The sequence below is a fragment of the Candoia aspera genome, chromosome 3, assembly GCF_035149785.1.
Source record: "Candoia aspera isolate rCanAsp1 chromosome 3, rCanAsp1.hap2, whole genome shotgun sequence".
Lineage (NCBI taxonomy): Eukaryota > Metazoa > Chordata > Lepidosauria > Squamata > Boidae > Candoia > Candoia aspera.
Window position 1 is genome coordinate 24316441 of NC_086155.1, and position 24392 is coordinate 24340832.

The following is a 24392-nucleotide window of genomic DNA, read 5'->3' on the forward strand; positions in this document are numbered from 1 at the left end:
AGAAGGACGAAACAGTGAAGAGTCAGAGTGAGAACCTAACACACAAAATAATTTAGAATGAGTAGTTAAGCACGGCAAGAAGAGAAAGTTAAACGAAGTTGTGGGCAAACTGCCAAGCAAAGGCAGGCAGGCAGACAGGCCGGCCACCTGACAGCAGACAAGGAGAGACAGAGCTAGATGTAGCTCAGATAAGATTGGGTTGGCATCTTAAACAGAAGGATGTGGTCTTTCAAGTAGCCTTCTTTCAAGGTCAATCCTCAGACTGAAGACTGGGTTTTTTTTAGAAGAGACTTTTGAAATGTTATGGTTCTCTGTCCCTTTCTCCAAAACAAGGACTCACCTCCCTCTCAGGCTCCAGGCCAATTGGACTAGTTATTTCTTCTACATAATTAGAGGGAAACCACAGTTGCTTCTTACCCCCATAGTCTCCTCTCCACCTGAGAAAAATTCAAAAAAGCTCATGCAAATCTGTACACATTCTACAATAATGTTACACTGTATACCAAATGCAGTTATCAGAATTGAAATTGGTGGCATTAAACACAACTGCATAACTTACTAAACTAATTGAGCAGAGGAACCATCAACAGGGAAGGGGAAGAGAGCATGCTCTCTGAAGAGGGTAATACTCAAACAAAAGAAAAAAATATCCTCAACTCCTGCTGTATTGTGCATAGGAATAATTATTATTCTACCAACATGGTTTGAACTCAGGTTAAAGTGACCCTGAACCTGAAGCTTCATGGTAGAAATAGGATCTAGAAATTCATGTAATTCACAAAAAGGATCAGGACAAACATTATTAAGATATGATTAGGAAGGGATATGCCATGCACAGGAGAGGAAATAATAGAGGAGAAGTGGTAGGTTAAGAAATAACTAAGCCCATCACTTCCTTCTACTAAATTTAACTCTCTCCTAGCTACTTCTTAGTAGTATGGCAATAGTCTAGCAGCTGCACATGTGACTCTGTGTCTCTTGAGCTCTATGCATCCAAGTCATATAAGGTTATTTTACATGCTTAAATCACACAATGAAGCAAAGTTCCTTTAAACTAATATCAGAGATGGAGAAATCACCAAATCTTCTCTGGGGCAGCATTAGAAAGATTTCATCATCTTCAGAGCAGTAGATAATACTCACCAGCCTCCTTCTTGTTTTTCTACGTTCTGGATGATTGCATTTTTTGTGAAGGTGAGCTCATCTTCTCGCTGAGCTCTGTAGTCAAACAAAGCTTTGACAGCACACTAAAAGAAATGCACAAGAATGAGGCCAGGTAACAACAACAATAATTGGGATGGGTGTAAATATCTGTGAAGGTGAAGCAATTATTGTTAAGGAGTTATAGAAGAATCCACTTGTGATTAGGTATCTTTTTCTGCCTATTTATGACAGGAGAGAGAGAGAGTGTTAACATCTGGAAAGGGATCTGTCAAGATCTGCAGTAGGAAAGCCAACATGATTATGACATGTATGTATGTGGAAGAGGTAACTCTCTTACATTATTTTTCTTGGATTTTGGGGGGGTAGGCATTTTTGTTAATTATGGTAAAATTGTTTAGGGCTTTTACCACAGTTTTCATATATGAACTTACTGATATATATATTTCATATATGACTCACTGATTTTTGGCAACTGGGTCCATCCCAGGTTTAATGCTTACCACCTCCCCACTCGCATTACATATGCGACCAGATAGTTTTGCAGTCCTTCCTTTTTTACCATCTCAGAACACAACTGTATTTGGGCACACAAGGAACTAAGAGCCAAACTACAGGTTAAGGATAAAATTGGGATATCATGTTTCTTAAAATTCTGACGAACAATATTCATGGAAAAATCTGATGCAGATGTAGTGCTGCAAATGGGAGCACTCCCCCACGCTATTTCTTAACAAAAACGACTCTATCCAATGCTATTATTAGCTCTGACAGTGGGAACATACAGATATCTAAATCAAAACTGGCTGTTCTTCCAGTCTCAGCAGAATATCTCTGGTAGGCAAAAATAACTAATACTTACTAGCCTAATCAAGATATAAACCAAGATGTTAGGGAAAATACCTTAAAGGTTGGCATAGGGTTGGCTTCCACATAAAATCCCGGATTCCGTCCTTCATACAGAGCACCATAATCTGGTTCCTAATGAACAAAAATGCAATACAACCCTTTGTACACCTTTCATTTGGTAATTATTTAGGCAAGGCTGCATACAAAACTGTTCAAAAATGTGGCAAAATCATTCAATGAGCTAAAACAGGATACAGGAGGAGTAAATCCACGGTGATCCTTCTGCAGAGAGAGGATCATAGGCAGGAGAAAAAAAATCAGGTCTTTTGGGCACCCAAGCAGTACCACAAAACTCCAATTACGGTTATCATTTCCATGAAGCAAAACTCTAAAAACACCAAGTATGGTCCTAAGGAAGGAAGATACTGGCCTCCACCCAGTGCAAACCTAGTGCCATACTCACTGCTGTCCCAATCTTCTCCAGTGTTTCTTCATTAATTGGATACCTCAACTTCATCTTGCGGTACAATGGGTGTTTCTCATAATAGCTAATTAAATCCACCAAGCTATCAAATTCTGAATTGCCCAAGATGATTGTCTGGCCATCCTGCTGCACTCGGCAGTGCTTGATCTTCCCTTCAGCCCTGGAAGACAGAATACCAGCCCAGTAACTGCTTTCCTAAATAACCATTTGATAATGGTTGAAGAATTTTACACATAGGCAGGGCACGTTTCATTCAGTTCATGCAGATGTAAGAATTAATCCACAGCACCTGGTAAATTATGTACTCACCGAAAAGAGATTGCATAGGAGTTTGACTCACTCCTCTTGCGCACCAAAAAGGCCCCATCCCGGGGCACCCTCATCAGCATGCGCTCAGCCGAATTCCGGGTAAGATTAGCATGGTACCATCTGGGAATAAAAATACAATAATGTAAGTGACTTCCTAGGCAGAAATTCCTTGGATGCTAAGATCAATTTTGCTCAAGAAGAAGAAGAAAAAAAGTAGACACTAGGCTGTACTGTTTCCCTCTAGGTTTTAAGATAAAATTGATCCCAAAAGTTACTGGATCCAACATTACAAGCCATATCTTCTTCTTTTTTTCTCCGCTGTGGTAAAGATGCAAAACTTGCTTGGTTAAAAAGTCAGAAGCAGGCCACAAATGGCTTCTCCTGTAGGCCCTGGATTATCAGTTATGACTTTACTTCAAGAAATACATGCTAAAATATTACACTTGCACCAATATTAAACATAGTTAAAATGTTAACCAAGATTCCTAGCTGGCATGCAAAACCTGGTTACCACAACCATAGATTTAGAGATTGTGTGAGATGACAGGATATCGATGACAGTTGAGAGGTGGACAATTAAGACACCAAGAGGGAGGAAAAAAGGCGTGATTCCATGACTTACTTTTAATTGCAGATAAGTAACAAGAGTTATGTCTGTACCAGGCCAAGGACAGGCAATTCTATATGAGAAAATCAGCTTGTTTTTCTTTTATATCATGATCATGGCCTCATTGAATCCAACCAACAAGGCAAACTAGAAATGGTGAACAATTTCTAGAACTGAGCTAGCCTGCCTAAGCTGGTTAAGGGGATAGGCACTGTAGTCTAACCCAATGTGTTGCAATTAGATGGTAAGGTTTTATTAAAATTTTATTTTTTTAAATTCATGGGTATTATAAACAATAAATGTCAATTTGCATAGAAACAGCGCAGTGAAGTTAAACAAACCAGAATAAACAGATCATTTAAAAAAACTATCAAGAATAATTAAGGCTGACTTGAACTAGTTTGTTTTCTATATTAACTCATTTGTAACAAATGGTCTGAATGCTCCGGTTGTATTTATTTAATTTAAGATAAGAAATGGAATGTTCATGCTGAGAACAGGCAAAATGGCATGAAACTATAAAGATGTATTTTCTTTTCTGAAGCAAAGCAGATTAAAACACAATGCTGGAGGTCAATGCAATCAATGACATAAAACAAGAGCAGCGAAGGGTGGTTTAAACCCAAAATCTTCACTCGATCTGCTAAATCCAAGATTCAGCACTCCAAACTGTTCCTAGTACTAACAATTTGCAGGCAGAATTCTATTAGAATTGAGGGATTAAAACATTTACTTGAATCTCTATACTTCTGATAAACTTGGACGGTATGTCTAAATGTCCCAGAAAAAATGAAGTAAGACAGGTGGCTGCAAGAAAGAGGGCCTCCTCAATTGTGAGACCCCACACACAGAATCTCTTTCCTAGAGAAACTTGCCTGGCACCAACCTTAAATCCTTTCAACACCAAGCAGACACAGTTTGAGTTTTATCTTTTCTCCTTCCTGGACTGTTTATTAATGGCATTTTATTGTTTTATATATTTCTTTTTCCTTTAATGATTTAAGATACTTTGTTTTAAGTAACTTTGTAATCTGCCAGAGAATTCTGATTATTGAGTAGACTGGAAGTAGCATGAATGAATGAATGAATGAATGAATGAATGAATGAATGAATGAATGAATGAATGAATGAATGAATGAAGAGAGAGAGAGAGGATAAAACCAGAAAGTTGGAGACTACTCCTTCACTGCCTTACTCTTTGCTCTCATGAGCATTTGTCTGTGGCACAGGTTCTGTCAACCTCATTTCAAATTCATTGCATCTGAGTGGCACTTGCTGATAATGAGTAATGAGATCATAGAGGCTGTTGAATACCAGATTATCAGTGAGGAAGAATTTAGGGCTGCCAGCATCCTGCCGGGAGTGGATCCGGCAGTGCTGCACTTTCCCATTGCGCCTGCGTAGGAAAAACAAAACAAAACAAGGATTAATTGTGCTGCCCTATACATGTTGATCCAGAAATAAACCCATAATATTCAGGGCGCATTACTTTCTAGTAGTTATATTTAGGGTTGCAGCCTAAGTTTGTTTTTTCTTTAACGTCTCATTCTGGATTATGTTTGCCCAACAACACTAATTATACTGCCAGAAAATAAATATGAGAGAATGAGTCAGGTAATGACTGCAGACTGCATATTTGGTAATCCAATACCTTACTTTCTTTAACTTTAGTGGCAGGGGAGGAGGGCAGGCCTATTCCATTTACGTGCAATGAGTTCTTCTCCAGGTTCCTCAAGGAATTACCAGGCGACCGTGCAATGCAGGAAACTTATTTCATACTCCCCAAAGGAAGAGGCTAAAGTAGCCAAATGTACTATGAGTAAACCTGCAGAGCCAACCTAATCATTAAAAAGGAGAAAACCAGCAAAGCTTGCCCACCCCAACAGAAAGCAGTCGCTTCTACTGTTTTGTCAAGCTCTACCCAGACCAACTGTTGACTCAAAAAACTTGCAGGCAGAGATTCAAGAACACAACTATTGAAAAGCTAGTTTTATTACCAATATTAGAACAGCCAACATATTAGAAACCAACAATTGCAAATTGTAAGACTGAAGTCATAGAGGTAATAGTCCAAAGGTTCAAATCTTAAATCTCCTTCTCCCACCCATGCATCCTAGTGGACTCAGAGCTGGTCATTCTCCACAGGAGGAGCAGTGCATTGTTACCCTAACAGGCTTCTTTGTATCCAGGCTCTCTGCATCTGACCTTGTCCATTCTAGCCCCCACACTTTTTTTCCCCCATAGAAAAGGCCCAGAGGATCCCGAAGAAGCAAATTTTCCTGCTGCTGTGAGTGCATGGGATTTTTTTTTAAAACTAAAAGAAGGAACAGGTAACCTTCAGCCACCTTCTGCAAAATAAAACAGCTGCTTCTACTTTCCCCTGTGAATCAAATCTGTTCAGTTTAAAATGGCTTACTTCATGGTAGTCTGCAAAAGCTTTCACTGACAACCTAGTGAAAACAGAGAGGGCCAGTTTGGTCTAGTGGTAAAGGTGCTGGGCTAGAAACCAGGAGGCTGTGAGTTCTAGTCCCACCTCAGGCATAAAAGCCGACTTGGTGACCTTGGGCCAGTCCCTCTCTCTCAGCCCAACTCACCTCACAGGGCTGTTGTGGGGAAAGTAGGAGGAGGAAGGAGTATTAGGTATGTTCGCCGCTTTGAGTTATTTATAAAAATAATAAAGGTGGGATAAAAATTAAATAAATAAAATAAATAATAATATAAAAGGTTGGGAATTACTGTTGTACTTGACTCTGTCATTATTTATTACCTAGATAAGGTTAAATACTACAGAAAATGCAACAAGAATGATAATAAAACAACATACGATTGCAACATCCTCCACTTTGCCATCTTCCCCAATTCTTACCTAAACCAGGCCAAATATGCAATTCTACGATTTCCCCAACAGACATAAACTCTCTGGATCTCATAGATGCAGAAATGACAATCATATTATTCCCCCATCTATGAATCTGTATATTTTGGGTAATAATTCCTTGCCCAATGGATTCTTACCAGAAAGAAAGTGTGTAATCACCAACGAAGGTCTCACTCTCTCGCACCAGGAATGAGCCATCAGGGGCTCCAGTGTCTACACAATATTCCGTTAATAGCCTCTCTGCTATGTGGCGCCCATCACGTCCTGCTCCTAGCTTGCCATGGAACCACTTTTCAGTGGAATGGAGTTCAGTGCTGTTGCTTGTCTGGCATGGAAACGAAAAGCAAACTCTTGATTTAGTAGCCTACAGACCAAGGGTGGTTGAATGGGAAGGTAGAGAGACACAATTATATTACTTTGGAAAGGGAGCAGTCTCTCTTTTCCAAGTGTAGACGTCAAAACCCAAGATTTAGCACAACAGGAAACCAATACTCTCCTGAATTTCCCCAAATCTCTTCGTTCTGCTATTGCACCACAGCATAAACAAACAGATGAATGTAAAAGGGCTCAAGTCATGTATCTCTTGCCTCCAGGCAACATGCAATGCTAACGTTTCAGAAAACAATTCACTTAAACCAAACAGCAAACCATTTTCGGAAGGTGTATAAAGTAGCTTTTTATGTTTATAACTCATAATGATTTCTGGCTGTGTGCTGTACCCCAGAATTCTTTCCTTTCATTCTTCAAAAGCAGAAACAAAGGATGTCCTTCTGAGACTCTTCTTTCTTAGCCCCACTCTAATGAACTTGCCCAAAAAAGGAGAATGAGGTTTCCAAGCCTGAGTGGTGGGAGATTCAACCAGCAAAATCCAATGCATTAGGGCTGGACAAAGTTTTGGATTCAACTGGGAAGAGCTGGTTTGTATCATACAGGAGTGTGAATGCAGCATCCATCAATGACTCATTAAAAGCAACTGCATTTTTTCTAGGATTGCATAACTGCCATGGAAGGCTCCCTACATGCTTGGGACAAAGGCATAGCTGTTTTAATGAGTCTCAGACAAGTGCTGCCTTTGTTCTACATGTTCTGAACAACTATTTCAAATCAAATCAAATCTGAAGCATCACAGAGTTCTACAAAGTGTATGTATTCCAGACCATCTCCTCCAACCCTCTTCTTAGCCCTTTCATCACTGCAAGCAGAAAGGATAAACGTGCCCTTCTTCTAACTCTTTCCAGACAGACCTTAGTCCTAGCTTTCAACTTCATCAGTGTTGAGTGGGAATGTCATTACAAAGCCACATTCTTCCCACAGGAGATTCAAGGTGGATAAGACTAAACACACAGCTCCTTCCAATTCAAGAAAGAGTAGATTGTTCCAGATTTCTTCCCATTAAAGCCTAAGAAGAATGAAGATATCCAACTCCTTCCCAATATGTCATAAAATCATATATATGGAGAACATATGTGATGGAAGGGACCTTATGGGTCATCTGGTCCAACCGCTTTCTCAATGCAGAAATCCACTAAACCATTCTGCCTCTGCTTGAAAACCTTCAAAGAGGGTTAGTCTACCACTGTTCTAAGCAGAATGACCCACTGTTTAACAATTCTTACCATCGGATAATTCCTGTGATTCAGCCATGTTAAGATGACTTCTTTCACATACCTCTTTTGGCTCCTCCTCCTCCTCATTTCCTATATCACTGGTTGTCTCTCCAGAGTAATAGATTTTACTGCTGGTCAGGACAAAGTAATGGGGATTCCAGTCCTGTAGAAACATACAACAATAATTATGTTAGTTGATCCTAGAATAGTCTCTTTCAAGGCCAAAGCTTTATAAAATTCACTAATCTGGATTATGAAGGTGCTATATGACAACAGGAGACAAAAAAGCATTATCCTGAGACTCTCATGGATTAACTGCTAAGCATTGTTGCTAAAAATGGAATGTTCATTTGAAAGAATGATTTACTGATATTAATACTAAGAGTTGTTTAACGCCTTCCTCAAATACACTTTGCAAGTCTGAAAGCTAGGGAGACAAAAAACTGTTTCAGTCTCTAACAATGGGCCCAGAAATTGAAGGTAGTAAAGTTTCCTCTAAATCTCCTCTGAGTAGCATTCCCCCCACAACCTTCTGCCTAAACAACTACCATATGGAATAGGCTGGGTTGAGAGATCGCACAAATTAAAGTTATAACCAAGCCAGATAGGTGTAAATGTCATAATCACATATTCCTTTTGTTTTATCTAGGCTGATTCTTTTTAGACTGATAGGTCCTTTGAGCAGAAACCCATAGTCTTGAATTCTTCAGAGCACACTGTTGAAGCTCTCTTTCTCTATGGGGCAATGAATGAAAAACTTGAGACCAACCCTGCACCTCTGAAAAAAACCTAAACTGCTTCTATTTGTAAAATAACTGCAGAACAACTAAGCCGTGTCAGGCCATGAATATTACTGCTCATGTGATCATTTAAAGAAGCACTGCTGCCAGCTGGGGCTAGTACTACCTTTCCTGATAGGTACATTATCATTCCCACAAGCCATGGGCATTGTTAATCCCAGATACCATGGGTATTGCAAAGCAACCTGCCCACATCATATGGCAATATTCAAGGGTACTGACAAAGAGAAGCAGTCCTTCTCTTCCCTGACCTTCGGTGTGGAAACACAAATGTTCTCTTATGGCCACAGCTGGGATGCTGCACTGAAAGTGCCAGGAGAAGCTTTTTGTGAATCTCTGAAAAAGCAGGCATTTTCAGCATCCCCGTCAAGTTGAGTCAATTGATTAGGGCACATAATTTTTTTAGGCCAAGAGTCACCCTTGGCTTTCAAATAGCACTGCAAGCTGAGTCAAAATGGGTGGAGTTGAATCAAAGAAGTATGGCCACAACAGCATTAAAATAATTAAATATAATCAATATGATTATTAAGAACCAATTTGGTGTAGTGGTTAAAGGGGCTGGACTAGAAACCAGGAGTCTGTGAGTTCTAGTCCTGCCTTCAGCACAAAGCCAGCTGGGTGACCCTGGGCCAGTCACTCACAGCCTAGGAGGAAGGCACTGGCAAGCCACTTCAGAAAAAAGTCTGCCAAGAAAACCACAGGCAGTCATCAGAAATCAAGACTAATTTGAAGCTTTTTAAATAATTTTAATAATTAGACGTATTTAATAATTTTCTCCTTCTGTCAATTAAAGCAGGAGTGAGTAATTTTTTCCAGGCCAGTGCTATGGAACAGCATGCTACTGATCCACAGTCCAAAAGTTAAGTGCAGCCCTATTAAAAATTATAATTTGGTAATATTTGGTGATCTCCGAGAAGTATATTCAAGGATTTCGGTGGCTATGTTCAACCCTGGGGCCTCAAAGTTGTGCACCTCTGTATTAAAATCATAATGCAAATTGTAGCAAGGTTTGGAAATTTCTGGGGAACTGAGCCCCAAACTAGGAGGGTGTGCATGCAGCCCCAGAACCACAGCTTATATAAGATCGTACAGATTAGCTAGCTCCAAGTAACAATAAAACAATACAAAGAAACCCACATGGTTGATTGGGTCTTCCAGATAGAGAATTCCATTCTTTATTGAGTTGCTGATGTCATTCTCTGAATACACTGCAGATGATGGTACTTCTTCATAAGCACTACCCTCAGCCAGTTTCTTGTGCTGCAGCAAGAAATATACATATCAAGTTCTTTTAACAAAATACTAAAAATCTAGATGGGAATTAGGACAGGGCATGTGCTCCACTGCAAAATTAACTGCACTCCTTTGCGATCCTACAGAGTCATTTGTATTTCCCAGCTGAGCCAACCTCTTTCTGATTTGGTCAGCACATCTAGAATTGGGGGGGGGAGGGGGGAGGGGGGAGGGAGAGAGATTGAACAGACACACAAAATTTTTCTTTGCAATACTGAAGTTTTGTAAAGTTTATGGGCTGGCTGTTTTTCCTTTGGCAAGAATTTGCTTCACCCTCTTCTTGATTCTGGTCTCAGGCCAATCTCTCAATTCAGCCACTGTGGTGACTTCGCACCTTCCCATTTATAGCACAGTAGCTTTACATTTCTCCCTTATAAATATCTGTCACTAGTTAGTTTTTAACAACATGAACCAACAATACAGAAAGGATGGCAGGACCCTGTTATTTCTGAGCTCTCCGATCAGGCAGCTACAAGGAGGAACTGACTGGTTCAGTTCTCAACGTTTTGAAGCTAGTGACAGTGAAGACTTCTAACTGCATTTGAGGGACTGATCAGTGGAAATAATGGCAGTGTGGAGATGCCCTTAGAGTTACCTGATTTTTCATGGCAACCACATATGAAATTTCTCCAACAACAAAACAGTTTATGCTCTAAGCCAGTGAAAACTTCCCTGATTAAGTTTGATGGGAAAAAAATGAAATGGCTTTGGAAGGTCTTATGAGGTAAAAGATCTGGGGGAATATTGAAGACCTAAAATTAGCAATATGTCTCTAGGTTGGAGAGTGGGTGCTACATTTCATTTTGGTGCAACTATAAGGCATATTCTAGGAAACTGTAAAAATGCTGTCTTCTAGAGATCTTTCCCTGAAAGTCATAAAATTTAATTTCTGTTTGGATTTTCTGATGTGTTTGGCAGAATTTCTGCCAGCATATTTAAGGAATTCAGTAAGCTGCAGTCCCAATACAACTTGAAAGCACCAAGTTAAAGAAGGCTGGCTTAAGAAATAAGAACTAAGGGAGCTTTTTTAAAAAAAATCTCATTTGCAATGTAGGAAGTTTAGTGGTGAAAGTTTTTTGTATGGGGTTATTCTCCCAAGAGAGTTATAAATATGTCATACACACCTTCTTAATGGTTAAAATGCAATACTGATAGTATGTATGTAGCAGTTTTGTAGGCCTCGTGTGAATCACAAGGTACCTAGTGCAAAGCCAAGATTTATAGCATCCCTGCTCTTGCAAGTTAACAATCATTTAGATCCTAAAGACCAGTTATTCTGACATAAGTTGCAGTAAAGTGTGTGGGTGGAGGTTAAGAAACATCAATACCTATGTCACTGTTTTCATAGACCCCATTCACGAACGCCACAAAAGAACTTACTTTTATGAGAATCTTCCTCTTCAGCTGGTTTGGAGATGGCAGACCATCAGCAGAGATATCTACTGGTTTAGTTAGCAGCATGTCCCCAAAGACCTTCTTAAAGTTCTGAGCCATATTCCTCTGCTGGGCAATGCTGCAATGGTCTTCAATGGATAGGATAACAGGATAACTTAAAGGAAACAAAATCAATAAGAGTAAGTATGATTGTATGTACACTGGTGCTAATCCTAATTCTATTACAACTTTGCCTAATTAGGCTTTCAGATCAACTCCCTGAAGAATGATCACATGGCCCCCAAAAGATCTGTTCAGCTATTGTTCTGGCTTCTGGAGTGCTATCAGAACTGCATGCTCCCTTTAAGATCAGGTCCACAGCCATAAGACTGAGCATTTCATTTTGAAAACAAAAGCTGGAACACTGAGGAAATTGAGGTTTTAGAATCCCATGACTATGTGACAGTTCAAAAGGCCCCAAAGGATGGCACTGATACTGTGATTCTTTTGGAATACAGAAAATACACTTAACATGGTTATAGATAAAATACGAAGTTTTTTTCCCCCAGTTCAACAGTGTAATGTTTTTCAAGCATGCATGTTTCTAAACTTCAGGTATTCAGAAAAATACCTGAAATGCCTGCTGAAATTTCTGGAGCAGATTTCATACCAAGGAAGTTGAAGAAGAAAAGACTTCTACTAGCTAGAGACACAATTTCAGTGTTCTACACAACTTTAATACTCCACTCCTGATTACAAAAATGTATATATGTCGTATTTTTAAAAAATGCAGAATTACTGATTAAATAAGATTAAATGTGCCTCAAATGTAAAGATTTTATGGAATTCTGCATTGTTGATGCAGAAATACAAGCACAGAGAGACCCCTCTGCATATGCATAATCATTTGCATTTGCATTAAGTTAGAATAAGATAGACTACTATACTAGCTGCTATTATGCCAGTGCAACATCTTACTTCACTACAGTACATACATTCTAGCCTGGCACTGAAACAATAATTTATAGACAGGTATGAGGCCACACGAGAGAAGTCTTTAGTGCTCAAATGTTTGAGCCAGGGAAAGGCAAATTTCCAAAGAACAAGATTTCACAGCTGGTGTTTTGCTTACTCAGAAGTCACAAAAGCATGCTCCTTGATGGCTGTGAGGACATCAGAAAACTTGATTTTTGTAGTTAATGTGTGTCCATGATAAATCACAGGCATCCCATCAGGACCATCCCAGCAATCAACTGAAAAGGTAGCAAGTTAAAAGTATAACTAAAAGTTCATCAATACAAGTTAAGGTTCACTGGAATTAATGATCCTAGATGAAATCAAGAGGCACCCAAAGGCATGTATAAACAGCTGTCTGTCATCTAACAATCCAAGCAGAACATGCTTTGATGCAGATCATTTCCTTATTTCTCTGGAGTGGAAGTGGTACAGCAAAGAAAGGCATTTCAAAACAGATTTGGGAACGTAACCTGAAATGCACTGATAATACCCCTCATTCCATGGCACTGAAGGAGCACCTTTCATTTCAAGATCACAAGCAAACCTTCCTTCAAAGGTTTCTGATCAAAGAACTCTGGGTTGGGCTTACATATGTATGCTTGAAACTGCCTTTATTTTTGGCTATCCACCTAACCCAATGTAATCTACTTTGGCAGGGTCTCACAAGTCCCAGGCAGACTCTCTTATCTCTTTTAACTGGGATATTCAGTATGTACAGTGCGCACTCTACCATTGATCTAGCCCCCACTCCTCATGTGCAATTTCTCTTAGGTTCAATATGAGATCAACCTTTCCTGATCCTTATTTGGCAGATGAGGAAAGAAAATGGGAAGAGACCAGCACTCACGTTCGATACAGCGGCATCCCATGCGCAGGCAACGAGCATAGGCTTCCAAGGAAGACTCACTTGAGAACTGATCTCCTGTCAAGTATCTATGATGAAGGGGCAGTTATGAAATATAAAGGCAGGTTGTGTTGGATCATTACAGTAACATCAGAAAGACACAGCAGTAGCTCAAATGCAACGGAGAATTTGCCAGCAATTCTTTTTCATGTACAATCAGTGTGTGTTAGTCCCTGACCCAGATTACTCTCCCTCAGCTGCCCAAAGACCCACCCACACAGTATATTGGGGTAGTGTTCGATGCTTATGCTCATCCTTGCCCCACACTGCTCCACTCCAAAATTTCCTCTTCCCTCAAAAGAGAATGAGGTGTACTTATGGATTGTCCATATCACGCTTCTCTTCAACCTGAGATCCCTAAATTACTGAGTCATGTGTTAACCTGCTGCTATAAATGGCAAGCAAAACTCAACAGGCAACTCATGATTTTCAGAGATATGAAAGAAAGTGTATTCCAGGAATTGCATTTTTCTCCCAGAAGGTGCTTTTCAGAGTTTTGCACACACTAATGGTCTCTCCTCAAAGCACAGTGAAGTAAAAACAGGAGACAATGTTAGCAAGAGAAACCCATCTTTTCCATTACGTGTTATGAGAAGATGAGATCCAATAGTGGGACAAGGGGTTGTTCATGTCGTCTGGGCGTGTGACATCAAATTCCGAGTTCCAGATGCTGTTCTCTTTGGAAAACAGGAAGGTGAGAAACTGTCCAAGAAGAAGGAGGGGAAAAAAGCCGGGATGAAAGAAGGAACACTAACCCCGAAATCTCAGCCGTTTCTTTCAGACTTCCCCAACCTGACTCTCTCCAGATGTATTGGATTTCAGCTCCCATAATTTGGAAAAAATGATAGAATGTGATGCTGGAAGGGAGTCTGACTGAGGAAATCTGGTATGGACCAGCTGAAACTTCTGGGTGGTCTTCAAAGGCAGCCCCATGCAGACAGCATTGCAGTAATCAAATTGCGAGGTGACTAGGGCATAAGTGAAGGGCCCCCCCAATCGAGGAAAGGGCACAACTGGCACACAAGATGGAGCTGTGCAAAGGCCTTCCTAGCCATAGCTGACACCTGCTCTTTAAGCAGGAGCTGGGGGTCCAGGAAAACCTCCAATTGCATACTAACCTTGAGGTGGGAAGTGCAGCCCAATCAAGGTTAAAGATGGAATATCCCCAAATCTGGGTGGCTGAAACATCCATAGCCACTCAGTCTTGGTAGGATTGAGTCAGAGTTTCTCCCCATGCAAACCCACACAGCCTCCATGCGCTGGAACAGAACCTTGACAGCATCATTTGGCTGGCCAAGGGTCCAAAGATACAATTGGGTATCATCAGCATACTGATGATGCCAAACCTCAAACCAGTGGATGACCTCACCCAGCGGTTTCATGTAGATGTTGAAAAAGAAGGGGAGAGACTAAGCATGCAGGGTGACAACAAATTCATCATTATGACCTAAAAACTACATTCCAATCTGTTTGAATCTCAGTACTGACTAAAGGCCACTACATAATAAGGCTTATGTAGACACAGTGTACATATCTGCCTATGAGAATACCCTAAATAAGCAGGTAAGGTTGTGTTTGAGATACTAACATTCCATGCCAACAGTAGAACTTTGTATTAGGTCCATAAACCAACAAAACACCAGTCAATTGCATGCTTTCTATATAATTGTATATATTCCACCTCAGACTAATTATCTTCACTCATAACTTCTAGGCTTACATACTGATTAAATTTAATTCCAACAATAACCAATGAGAAGTCTTAGCTCTCTTCTCAGAAACGTCAAAGTTGCAACTTATTTAATATTTTAAATTGCAGGAAGAGATCTACACAAGAGAGGAAAGCTAACTTAGTAGAAGGTTCCTTTCCTACCATGTATAGAACGGACCTTTATAATACATTGTCGCATTAGTTCCTACAGTGTAGTGCAAAGAACACTGTTATCAAGGATTTGTGAGTTGTAAAGCCAGCCGCCTATACCATTCTTTTTCATTTTTTTAATAAGAAGATTCGTGAGAGTCTTACCTCATCTAAAGAAAAATAAGGTTCTTCAATTACCCTCAATGGATCCGACAAGAAGGTAAACATAGAATCTTGCACTAAGGAAAGGTTAGCAGCCCAAAGCTCCTGCACACATAAAGATGGAGAAAGGTAGACTTTTAGAAGCCAGGCATTACATTCATTATAGTGCTCAAACTATTTTGCAAACATTCTCTTTTCCAGCCTTGTAATAGCCTTGCAAAGTAGCAAGTAATTATCATCCCTGTATTGCTGATGGAAAGCTAAGTGGGATTGGAATGGTATAGTATAGGGCTGGAAGGGAGCCTGCAATTCAACCTTCTGGCCACAGCAGGAATCCTCATACCATCTCAGACAAATGGCTGTCCAACCTTTGCTTGAAAACCTCCAGTGATGGAGCACCAATTCCAAGAGATAGGACCATCTTGGTCACTCTCTTCTGCACTCTTTCTGGTTCCTCAGCATCCTTCATCTACTGCAGTGACCAGAACCAGACAAAGTATTCCAGGTGCAGCCTGACCGGTGCAGCATATAACAGAACAATCACTCTCTGTGATCTCAACACTATCCCTCTATTGATACAACTGTAATGATATGTGGGAATGACCTTGGGAGATGGGGAAGAGCCGCAGCCAGGGGGATGGTCAGATAAGCAGCAGCCTAGCCTGCAGCAGGAATAGGGGCATGGCAAACGTCTCAGAAGGGACCCTCCCTGGTTTCTTGGGCTGTAAAGGCGATGGGGGAGAAATGTACTTTCAGAATTGCAAGACTGATATCAGCCTTGCAAGGTAGTCCAGACAGGAAGCACCTTGGTTCCTTGATGATGACCTGATGAATTTTATTGAGACTGTTTGTTTCTCCATCTTGGATTTTATATTTATATTTATATTCTTATGATGAACTGGTTTTTATGATATTTTTATCTGTTGTTATTTTGATTGTAAACCACCCAGAGTTGCTTTGGCGAGATGGGCAGTGAAGAAATGTGAGGAATGAATGAATGAATGAATGAATGAATGAATGAATGAATGAATGGAATGAATGAATGAATGGAGCGAGCGAGCGAGCAAGCAAGCAAGCAAGCAAGCAAGCAAGCACGCACACCCAGATGAACTAATTCTACTTTATTGTAAGGTTACTTTAATAGAACCTTGGCTATGGCTCTTCCCCCCATCTCCCAAGGTTATTCCCACATACCTTTATAACAACCCAACATTACATTGCCACATTTGGCAGTTAAGCACACTGCTGGCTCATGTTTAATTTGTGGCCTATCAGGAAATCAAGATCCTTTCCACAAGCCATACTGCTGAGCCACGTACAACCTATCTTGTACCTGTGTATCTATTTCCTACCTAAGTGCAGAATCTTACATTTCTTGCCACTGAACTGCATATTGTTGGCTAAAGCCCAAGTCTGTCAAGATACCTTAGAATCCCGAGTCTGTCTTTTGAAGTTTATCAACCTGCACCATCAAATTGAATCAAATTATCCATTCAGTCATATCCAACCCTTGGTGATTCCATAAGCCAGCTCTCTCCATTATTTCCGATCTTGTACAGCTTCTTTCAGTTGCTTTATATTTTGGCCTGTGTCTGCTTTGATTACATCCAACCAGCGCGTTCTTTGGCGTCCTTGTCTTTTGCCACTGACCGTTTCTTTCTCCAACAATGTTGATCTCATGACATGACCGAAGTGACTTAGTCTGAGTTTTGTTATTTTTCCTTCTAGTGACATGACTGATTTTATGCGCTTCAACACTTTGTTATCTTTTCAGGCCAAGGGATGCGCAAGGGCCTCCTCCAACACCACAGTTCAAACGAATCAATTTTCCTTCTATCCAACTTTTTCATTGTCCAACTTTCACAGCCATATGTAGTTATGAGGAACACGATAGTGTGGATTAGTCTACACTAAGTCGTCAAGCTGACATCCTTGTTTTACACCCACACAAAGCACTGTGTTATACGAGCTCTCATCCTCTCTCATTGTTCAAATTATCTATATTCAACAGCTTTTTCTGAAAGACTGCAATTTCTTTCCTATATTAAGACCATATCTATATAAACATTTTTAAAGGAAAATCTAATCAATATATCAGAACACAGAAATTCTCCATTAGAGAACAGTGTCCCATTTCTTATCTTCATCATACAGTATGTTCTAGACAGATGGTTCTCAGAGTTATACTCTAAAGAATCTGTACAGTCCTCCATGTATGAAGTCAGATAAGGTTTATTTTTCCCTAAAGTATACCCTGAACGCCTATTAATTGCTCAATTAATGTGTTCATAAGACCAAGAACATGCCAGAGATCACCACAGGCTGGCAGACATGTATAAGGCAAACAGATCACACAAGAATTTTGTTGTTTGCCATCAGATCACACAAGAATAGTGCTAAGTTAATCAATTCAAATCCGAAGCAGTACTACTTCAATAGATGTTAGTGTTTCCATTATGATGACTTCTGCTGAGAACTGATGCTGACATGAAAATGATCTCCATCCATGCTTAACTTGCAAGTATATTGTGTGACTTTAGACCAATCCATGGCCACAGGTACAGTATATCTTTGACAGAGCATATCATTTGCTCCTTTTTAATTTTATGACTGATATCAAAGCTAAGTCCATAGCAAGTTACTTCCCCTAGCTAACCTTCGGTGATTTCAAAAAAAGTTGAACAGCGTTGAACTAGTTGCATGAGAGACTACCAGAAAATACCAGGTCTATAGACACCACAGAGAAGTTGAACAACACTTGAAAGAAAGCAATGGCAAACCACTTGTTATTGCTAAGAAAACAATATAGGCATTTCCATGTAATCACCAGAAATTGAGTTCAGCTTGAGAGAGTCTTTTATGTGCATCCAAATCTGGTCCTTACCCTTTCTCAGCATTAGTGCATGAATGCTCAAGTGCTGAGGACAGTGTGTGTGTGTGTGTGTGTGTGTGTGTGTGTGTGTGTGTATTCCTTCTATTATATGAACTCACCATTTGGTATTCTAGCAAAAATGTCTGGAACTCTGACAGAGAAACTCTGTTGTATTCGGATCTCTCCCCATTGCTTTAGGATAAAATGCAGATAAGACAGGTTGGTTAGAAGGCAGCTGCCACTTCTGGAAACCAAACAAGCTTCAAAAATATAAAGGCTGTTTACATATATCTCTTATACATAACATTAAGATGCAATGGTGGATTCAAACATGAAGTTATGCCAAAAATAAACCACATTATGAATTAGGGTCATGTGTAAACAGCAGCAATGCCAAAAATAGTATGGACCAGTGACAATAACAGATAAAGCTCAGCTATTGATAAAGCTCATCCTTTTCCACTGACTCTATCAGGGAAAATTGGGACAAACAACATCTGTTAAAAGATACCAGTACAAACAGTTGCTATCAGACAGTATCAGACATACATCTGATATCAATAAATAACAGACCTCAAATCCAAATTTGACTAAGAGGATCACAGAATTTTCAAGAATCCTGAAGAAAATCTGAACTCTGTTATCAAAGCAACTGGTATAAAAGCAAATTAATTTGCATGAAATTTTGCATTTTGCTGTCAGACATAATTCCGTAATAGCTGGCACCAAATTGTTGGAAAAAGCAACTGTTGTCCCAGAATTTATTTTGAGATTTAGAAATATTTCCAAAACAGTTTTGTACAACAATACTGTGCACTGAAGGAAAGTAGAGAATAGGACCTTATGAACACATAATCTGTGCTCTGAGCAACAGTAACTATCAATTCTCATAATTTAATGCAAGCAGTTTTAATTTCCATCCCACCCCCATCCCCAATAGAAGAGAAAGCAGTTTACCTTTCTAAGAATGGAACAGCCATCTACATAAGAAGAAACAAAAATCAGTCACTGCACTTCCTAAGTTTAAACATCAGACCTCAACAGAGGAATACTGCAATGCTGCTTCTCACAGAAACAATAAAGCCATTTTCCACTGCACTGTTTACAAAGATCTGGAACAGATCCTCCAGGGACTCCTTATGCATGATCATCAGTTTGCACATATGGATTTTTGTATATGCATGTGACAATGTGTGTGAATGTGTATGAGTGAATATGCATGACAGTACCCACCCCTAAGAAAATACTGCTGGAAGGCAAAAATAAAGACTGTAGGAGAGTTCATTTATTACTTCTTTAAAAAATGTGATCAGTATTAAGATGAGAAGTATCTTACTCCTTTCTGTGCATTGTACATCAGGCTTTGGTACAGCTGAACAAACTGTCCATAAGTGATATCTCCATTCCTCTGCTCCACATCCTGGTAGTAAGGATAAGACAGAAACAAAAAATCTTAAAACATGCTACTATTCTGTCATGTACAAGTGATTAATTATCCCATTTGTGGAAAATAGAGCACTTACTTTTTTCTTGTACCATTTTCTAAAAGAAGGGGGAAAAAGAACCCCACAACCTTTGTGTTCTAGTAATGCAACTTACTTGTACAAAGCAGAAATGCATTTTCAAGGTCTCTTACCATCTTTCCCCAATTTCCTCAACTTGCTTTGGTCATGTGGGCTCAGCAATTTGGGACTGCAGTATAATATACATTAAGAGTTCCAGATTGGGAAAGACTGGTTTACTCGGTAATAAAAGAAGAGTCAGTATTTAAGGTACTGGATTGCCACAAAGGAAACTCTGATTCAAGTCCACCCTTGGCCAAGGAAGTTCACAGGGTGACTTAGGGACCAGTTATTCTCTTTCAGCACAACCTACCTCACATGGTTAATCTTGGGATAAAGGAGATGAGGCAGCTCTATGTACCCCATATTGAGCTCCTGAAGGAAAGGTGGGATATAAATCTAACAGACAAATAATTAAATGCAGAGGGTTCCAGGTTCAAACTATCAGTAACAATAAAGTCCTCAGCCTGAGTAGAACAAGACCAATCTTGACAGATGGGCAAGTTCACATGTGGCACCAAATCTGAAATCCAAATGTGACATCCAGAACCACCAATGTGTCCAAGGACACCTTTTTTGGCATCCACCAGGTTGCCTATCCTGTTCTAAAATAATCTTTTTAAAAAACGATAAAAGTAATTTTAAATGCAATTAAAAAGGAAGATGGGATGCTGCTGCCAGCTGAGAAGTGTAGAAGTCTTATTTAGAGCTACAGAAAACACATGATCGCAGTTATTCCCTCAAAAGGATGTGCTACAAAATATTAGGTTAGGGGTTACCGATAATTATGTCCAAGCAAATTTCATTTGTTTTATTATTTACAAGAATGTGCTAAGTCATACATCAAACGCAAATTGTCTTGCTCTGTGGGCTATGGAATAAAGAAGGGTGGATGCCATTTACTTGTCTCAGTTTCAACTTATTTCACAGCAAACTGGGATTTTTTGGAAAAAGGTGGAGGAGTACCAATACTTTTGGCCACGTCTGTATATTCCCCCCCCACAAAACTGCCCCTGAATTTGTTAGAAATGCCCAGAGGATTCTAAAGGAATAACAATGTTGCGAGGCTACACCTCAGCATTCTGCTGTTCAGAAAACAAAACAAAACAACCCCCCACCCCTGAAAAAATATCTGGTGGCTGAAAGTAAGCATCCTGGGTGAGGATGGCAGGGAGCATCTTCATCACTTGTCTTTTGATAAATTAACGTTCTGGGACTAGCCAACCTTCTGATAGAAACCATTTCTTGAGTGCCCCTGACATGCTATGAAATGGGTTAATGCTCCTCTTAGATCAAGGGAACTCTATATTAAGCCATGGTAGTCTGACTCACTAAGTACTAAGGCATAAACCATTGCTCGCCAACTGTCATGGGTGAGTTCATACCCCATGCAATGCCAAAACAAAACAACTCATATATTACAAGGTAGTTTGACTGGGTTGAAAGCCAATTCCTAAATTCCTGCATCCAATTCAGTTAAGACAATTTGATTGGAAGTAAGTGACCCTAAGTATGCTCAGTGATTATTAATGACATAAGCCTTTTGCTGGATCCGAGTAAGGGCCCCCAAGGTCAGCATCATAGCAGAAATTCGCTATGGTCCATGGTGATGCAACCTCTGTCTGTCGCAAGCTTACAATTGACTCACATGCTGGCATTTTCCAAGTACTGCAGGAATCTTTTTACAGAGTACCTTTTTCATTTCTGCACTTCTCTTGTGTCATAGTTGGGGTGTGCTGGAAGGTAGGTGCCTATGTGTCAGCCCCACTAGATAGACCAGGCCATGAAATCAACTCCAGAGGAAGGCTAAAACTACTTTTATTGAGACTGGCCATAGTAAAAGAGTCTTGTGCTGTACCTCCTCCTCCTCCTCCTCAAGTGAATTAAAGGAGCCACTTCCAAATGTTTATCTGGATGTTCTGGTCTTAAAAAATGCTTCAGCCCTTTTTGCCTAGGTAACAATTCCTGCATTTTTCCATCAATGTCATCTTCCTTACTCTCTACACTACAGTCATTTTTTCACATGTTAGAATGGGAACCGGATGATTTTCTGTTCCACAGATGTAATTTTGCTGGAAGAAAAGCGGGGAGATGTTCTTAAGAAGCTGTCCTAACAGTCAGGAATCACGCTGAGACGAGGAATAGGTCTCTAGTGTTTATTGCTGCTACATAAGACAGAAAATCCTAACAAACTGAAGAAGCGTGGGAAAAACCCAGACAGATAAACCCCAAAAGTCAAGGCGGGTCTGATCTGTGTCTCTTTGAATGGCTGCTTAACTCCTCAGTACTACGCATGCGTTTTCCCCCCGGATAGAGGCCCCCTCCTGCTTGCCATCAGTACTCATGACAGAGGCACTCGCAAACATTAAGTATTTATTACGCTTATGAGGTAACTGGTAGAGGGACTTAAGGGGATGAGGCTACAGGTGGCTATAAAATAATGCAGTGTTGACAATGACAAAGAAAGGCCATTCATACGGGATCATCTTGGTAGGTTTAACCATGATGTGGGAAATTTATTCAATACTAAATCATACAGTGAGAACCAGTTTGGTGTAGTGGTTAAGGAACTGGGCCAGAAACCAGGAGACCAAGTTCTAGTCCCACCTTAGGTACAAAGCCAGCTGGGTGACCTTTGACCAGTCACACCCTCTCAGCCCTAGGAAGCAGGCAGTGGCAAACCACTTCTGAAATCTTGCCAAGAAAACTGCAGGGACTAGTCCAGGCAGTTGCCAAGAGTCAACAATGACTGGAAGGCACCAAAAAAAAATAAATCTACAGTACATGTCAAGCTGCAACTTTTATTTATTTATTTATTTAATTTAATTTAATTTATATTACCGCCCATCTCCCCCAATGGGGGACTCTGGGAGGTTTACAATTAAAACAATAATAAAAACATCTAAACTTCAATCACACTTTAAAAACATAAATAAGATAAAAATATAAATATAAAATCCAAGAGGAGATGGAATCCCAATCAATAGGGGGTGCTATGGCACCAACCACTCCCAGGTGGAGCTATTACCCCCCCACATCCCATGCAAGGTGGCAGAACCAGGTCTTCAGTTTCTTCCGGAAGGCCAGGAGCAAGGAAATCCGTCTCAACTCTGGGGGCAAGATATTCCAAAGGGCGGGCGCTGCTGCAGAGAAGGTCCGCCTCCTGGACCCCGCCAGATGGAATTCCTTTGTTGATGGGGTCTGTAACATGCCCTCCCTGCCTGACCAGGTGGGGCGGGTCGATGTCATGGGGATGAATGAGGATGAATAGTTATTTACCAATGACTATTAAAAGACTGCACGTATAAACAGGGAGAAAAGACCAAGTACTTACTGTTAATCTCTCTCTCAGAAATCTCATGTTGGGGACACGATAGTTGACTTGAGAAAGCATATTTTTAAGGTCTTTTGCAGAAATCCTAGATTAGCGGGAGAAAAAGAGAAGAAATGAATGAAGGCATATTTCTGTACTGTCAATTTGTAAAGTTCTCAAAGCCGCTTGCAAGCTCGAAAACGCAATAAAACAGACAAGCATTATAATGAAAGGATAAAAGCGTATCCTCCATTCCACCCCTCAGTTGCCCCACCTCTCAGTCTCCGGACTTTCTTGGATACAGTTCAAAATAAACATGGTTCAGAATGGCTGCTAGAGCAGCTAATGTTGGTCTCTTGTAGGGCATGAACTCCTAACCTTGCCTGTTATTCTCCCATAGCTTCTGGTTTTGTGGGACCACTGTGGAAGGAGATTTTTATTTTTTTTTAACAAACTTCCTTCCTGGTTTTCTGATGTTTCAACTGTCATATTTAAGCTGATTATACTTAAGTTTTCCATAATCTGATTTCTCCCTTTAAAAAACGGACAAAAACACTTCAAGCTAATCAGTGAATGGAAAATTATGGGACAAAACTATCAGAAACCCTTGGCCAAATGGAAGAGATGATCTTGAATTGTTTCCAAAATTACAAATCTTGAAGTAGTTATTAAAACCAGCAGTCTCAGACTGTAGTACTTGAAAGGAAATAGTCACCCTAATTGCTGTGGTTGTTTTTCAAACAATTGATTGAGATGATTTCAAACTAAGCATTTGTTTTTCTTTCTTTTTTCCTAAACAGCTTTAGAAAATCAGGTTTGCTTTCTTTCAAATTCATAAATTGCTCGGAAAATGGGCTTCCTTCAAGTAGCATAAAATGTAATATACTGTAATAAATTGTTTCCTAAATTTTTTCAAGGAAGTTTACGTTTCTGGATTCTTAATTGTGCTGAAGAACTTCTAAGGTTCAATGGATGCTTATCGATGAGAAAATTGTTAACAGTGGAGAGACTTCCCTGAAAACCAGTTATATCCCATGACTGATCTTCTCTTGCAAATTGCAGCACCAGAGAAGATACTCTAAGTTGCAATGCTTATTCATGAGGGGCCATCAAGCAGGCCTAGACAGTCATCCACAGTGTGAGACAAGTCTTTTTTAATCAGTCTAGAATCATCTGCATTTCTGTGGCAGGAATACACTCCAACAGTGATTTAACACTTTTTAAAAAAGATCTATGGTTTGAAAACTTAGGTTGAAATAGTGCCTTGCTGACTCTACCCAGTCTTGTGGAAGCAATGTGTAAACTGCTCCTTGAAAATTAAATTGCGTAATTGTTTGGT

General features: G+C 40.0%; 1 protein-coding gene across 2 annotated transcripts in view; it reads right to left on the minus strand.

The window, feature by feature from the left end:
* Window positions 1–24392, minus strand: part of PLCG1 (phospholipase C gamma 1) — an 88894-nt gene that overhangs the window by 18096 nt on the left and 46406 nt on the right. For both annotated transcript variants that reach the window (XM_063297165.1, XM_063297164.1), the window contains exons 5-22: window positions 23075–23159; window positions 19515–19598; window positions 19136–19158; window positions 18298–18370; window positions 15310–15411; window positions 13867–13985; window positions 13227–13312; window positions 12495–12615; window positions 11369–11537; window positions 9833–9955; window positions 7957–8058; window positions 6426–6613; window positions 4606–4806; window positions 2804–2923; window positions 2474–2654; window positions 2065–2142; window positions 1144–1247; window positions 341–437 (exon numbers count right to left, since the gene is read on the minus strand). In XM_063297165.1, the coding sequence (XP_063153235.1) occupies window positions 341–437; window positions 1144–1247; window positions 2065–2142; window positions 2474–2654; window positions 2804–2923; window positions 4606–4806; window positions 6426–6613; window positions 7957–8058; window positions 9833–9955; window positions 11369–11537; window positions 12495–12615; window positions 13227–13312; window positions 13867–13985; window positions 15310–15411; window positions 18298–18370; window positions 19136–19158; window positions 19515–19598; window positions 23075–23159 (2056 nt within the window). The remainder of the gene's footprint in view (window positions 1–340; window positions 438–1143; window positions 1248–2064; window positions 2143–2473; window positions 2655–2803; window positions 2924–4605; window positions 4807–6425; window positions 6614–7956; window positions 8059–9832; window positions 9956–11368; window positions 11538–12494; window positions 12616–13226; window positions 13313–13866; window positions 13986–15309; window positions 15412–18297; window positions 18371–19135; window positions 19159–19514; window positions 19599–23074; window positions 23160–24392) is intronic.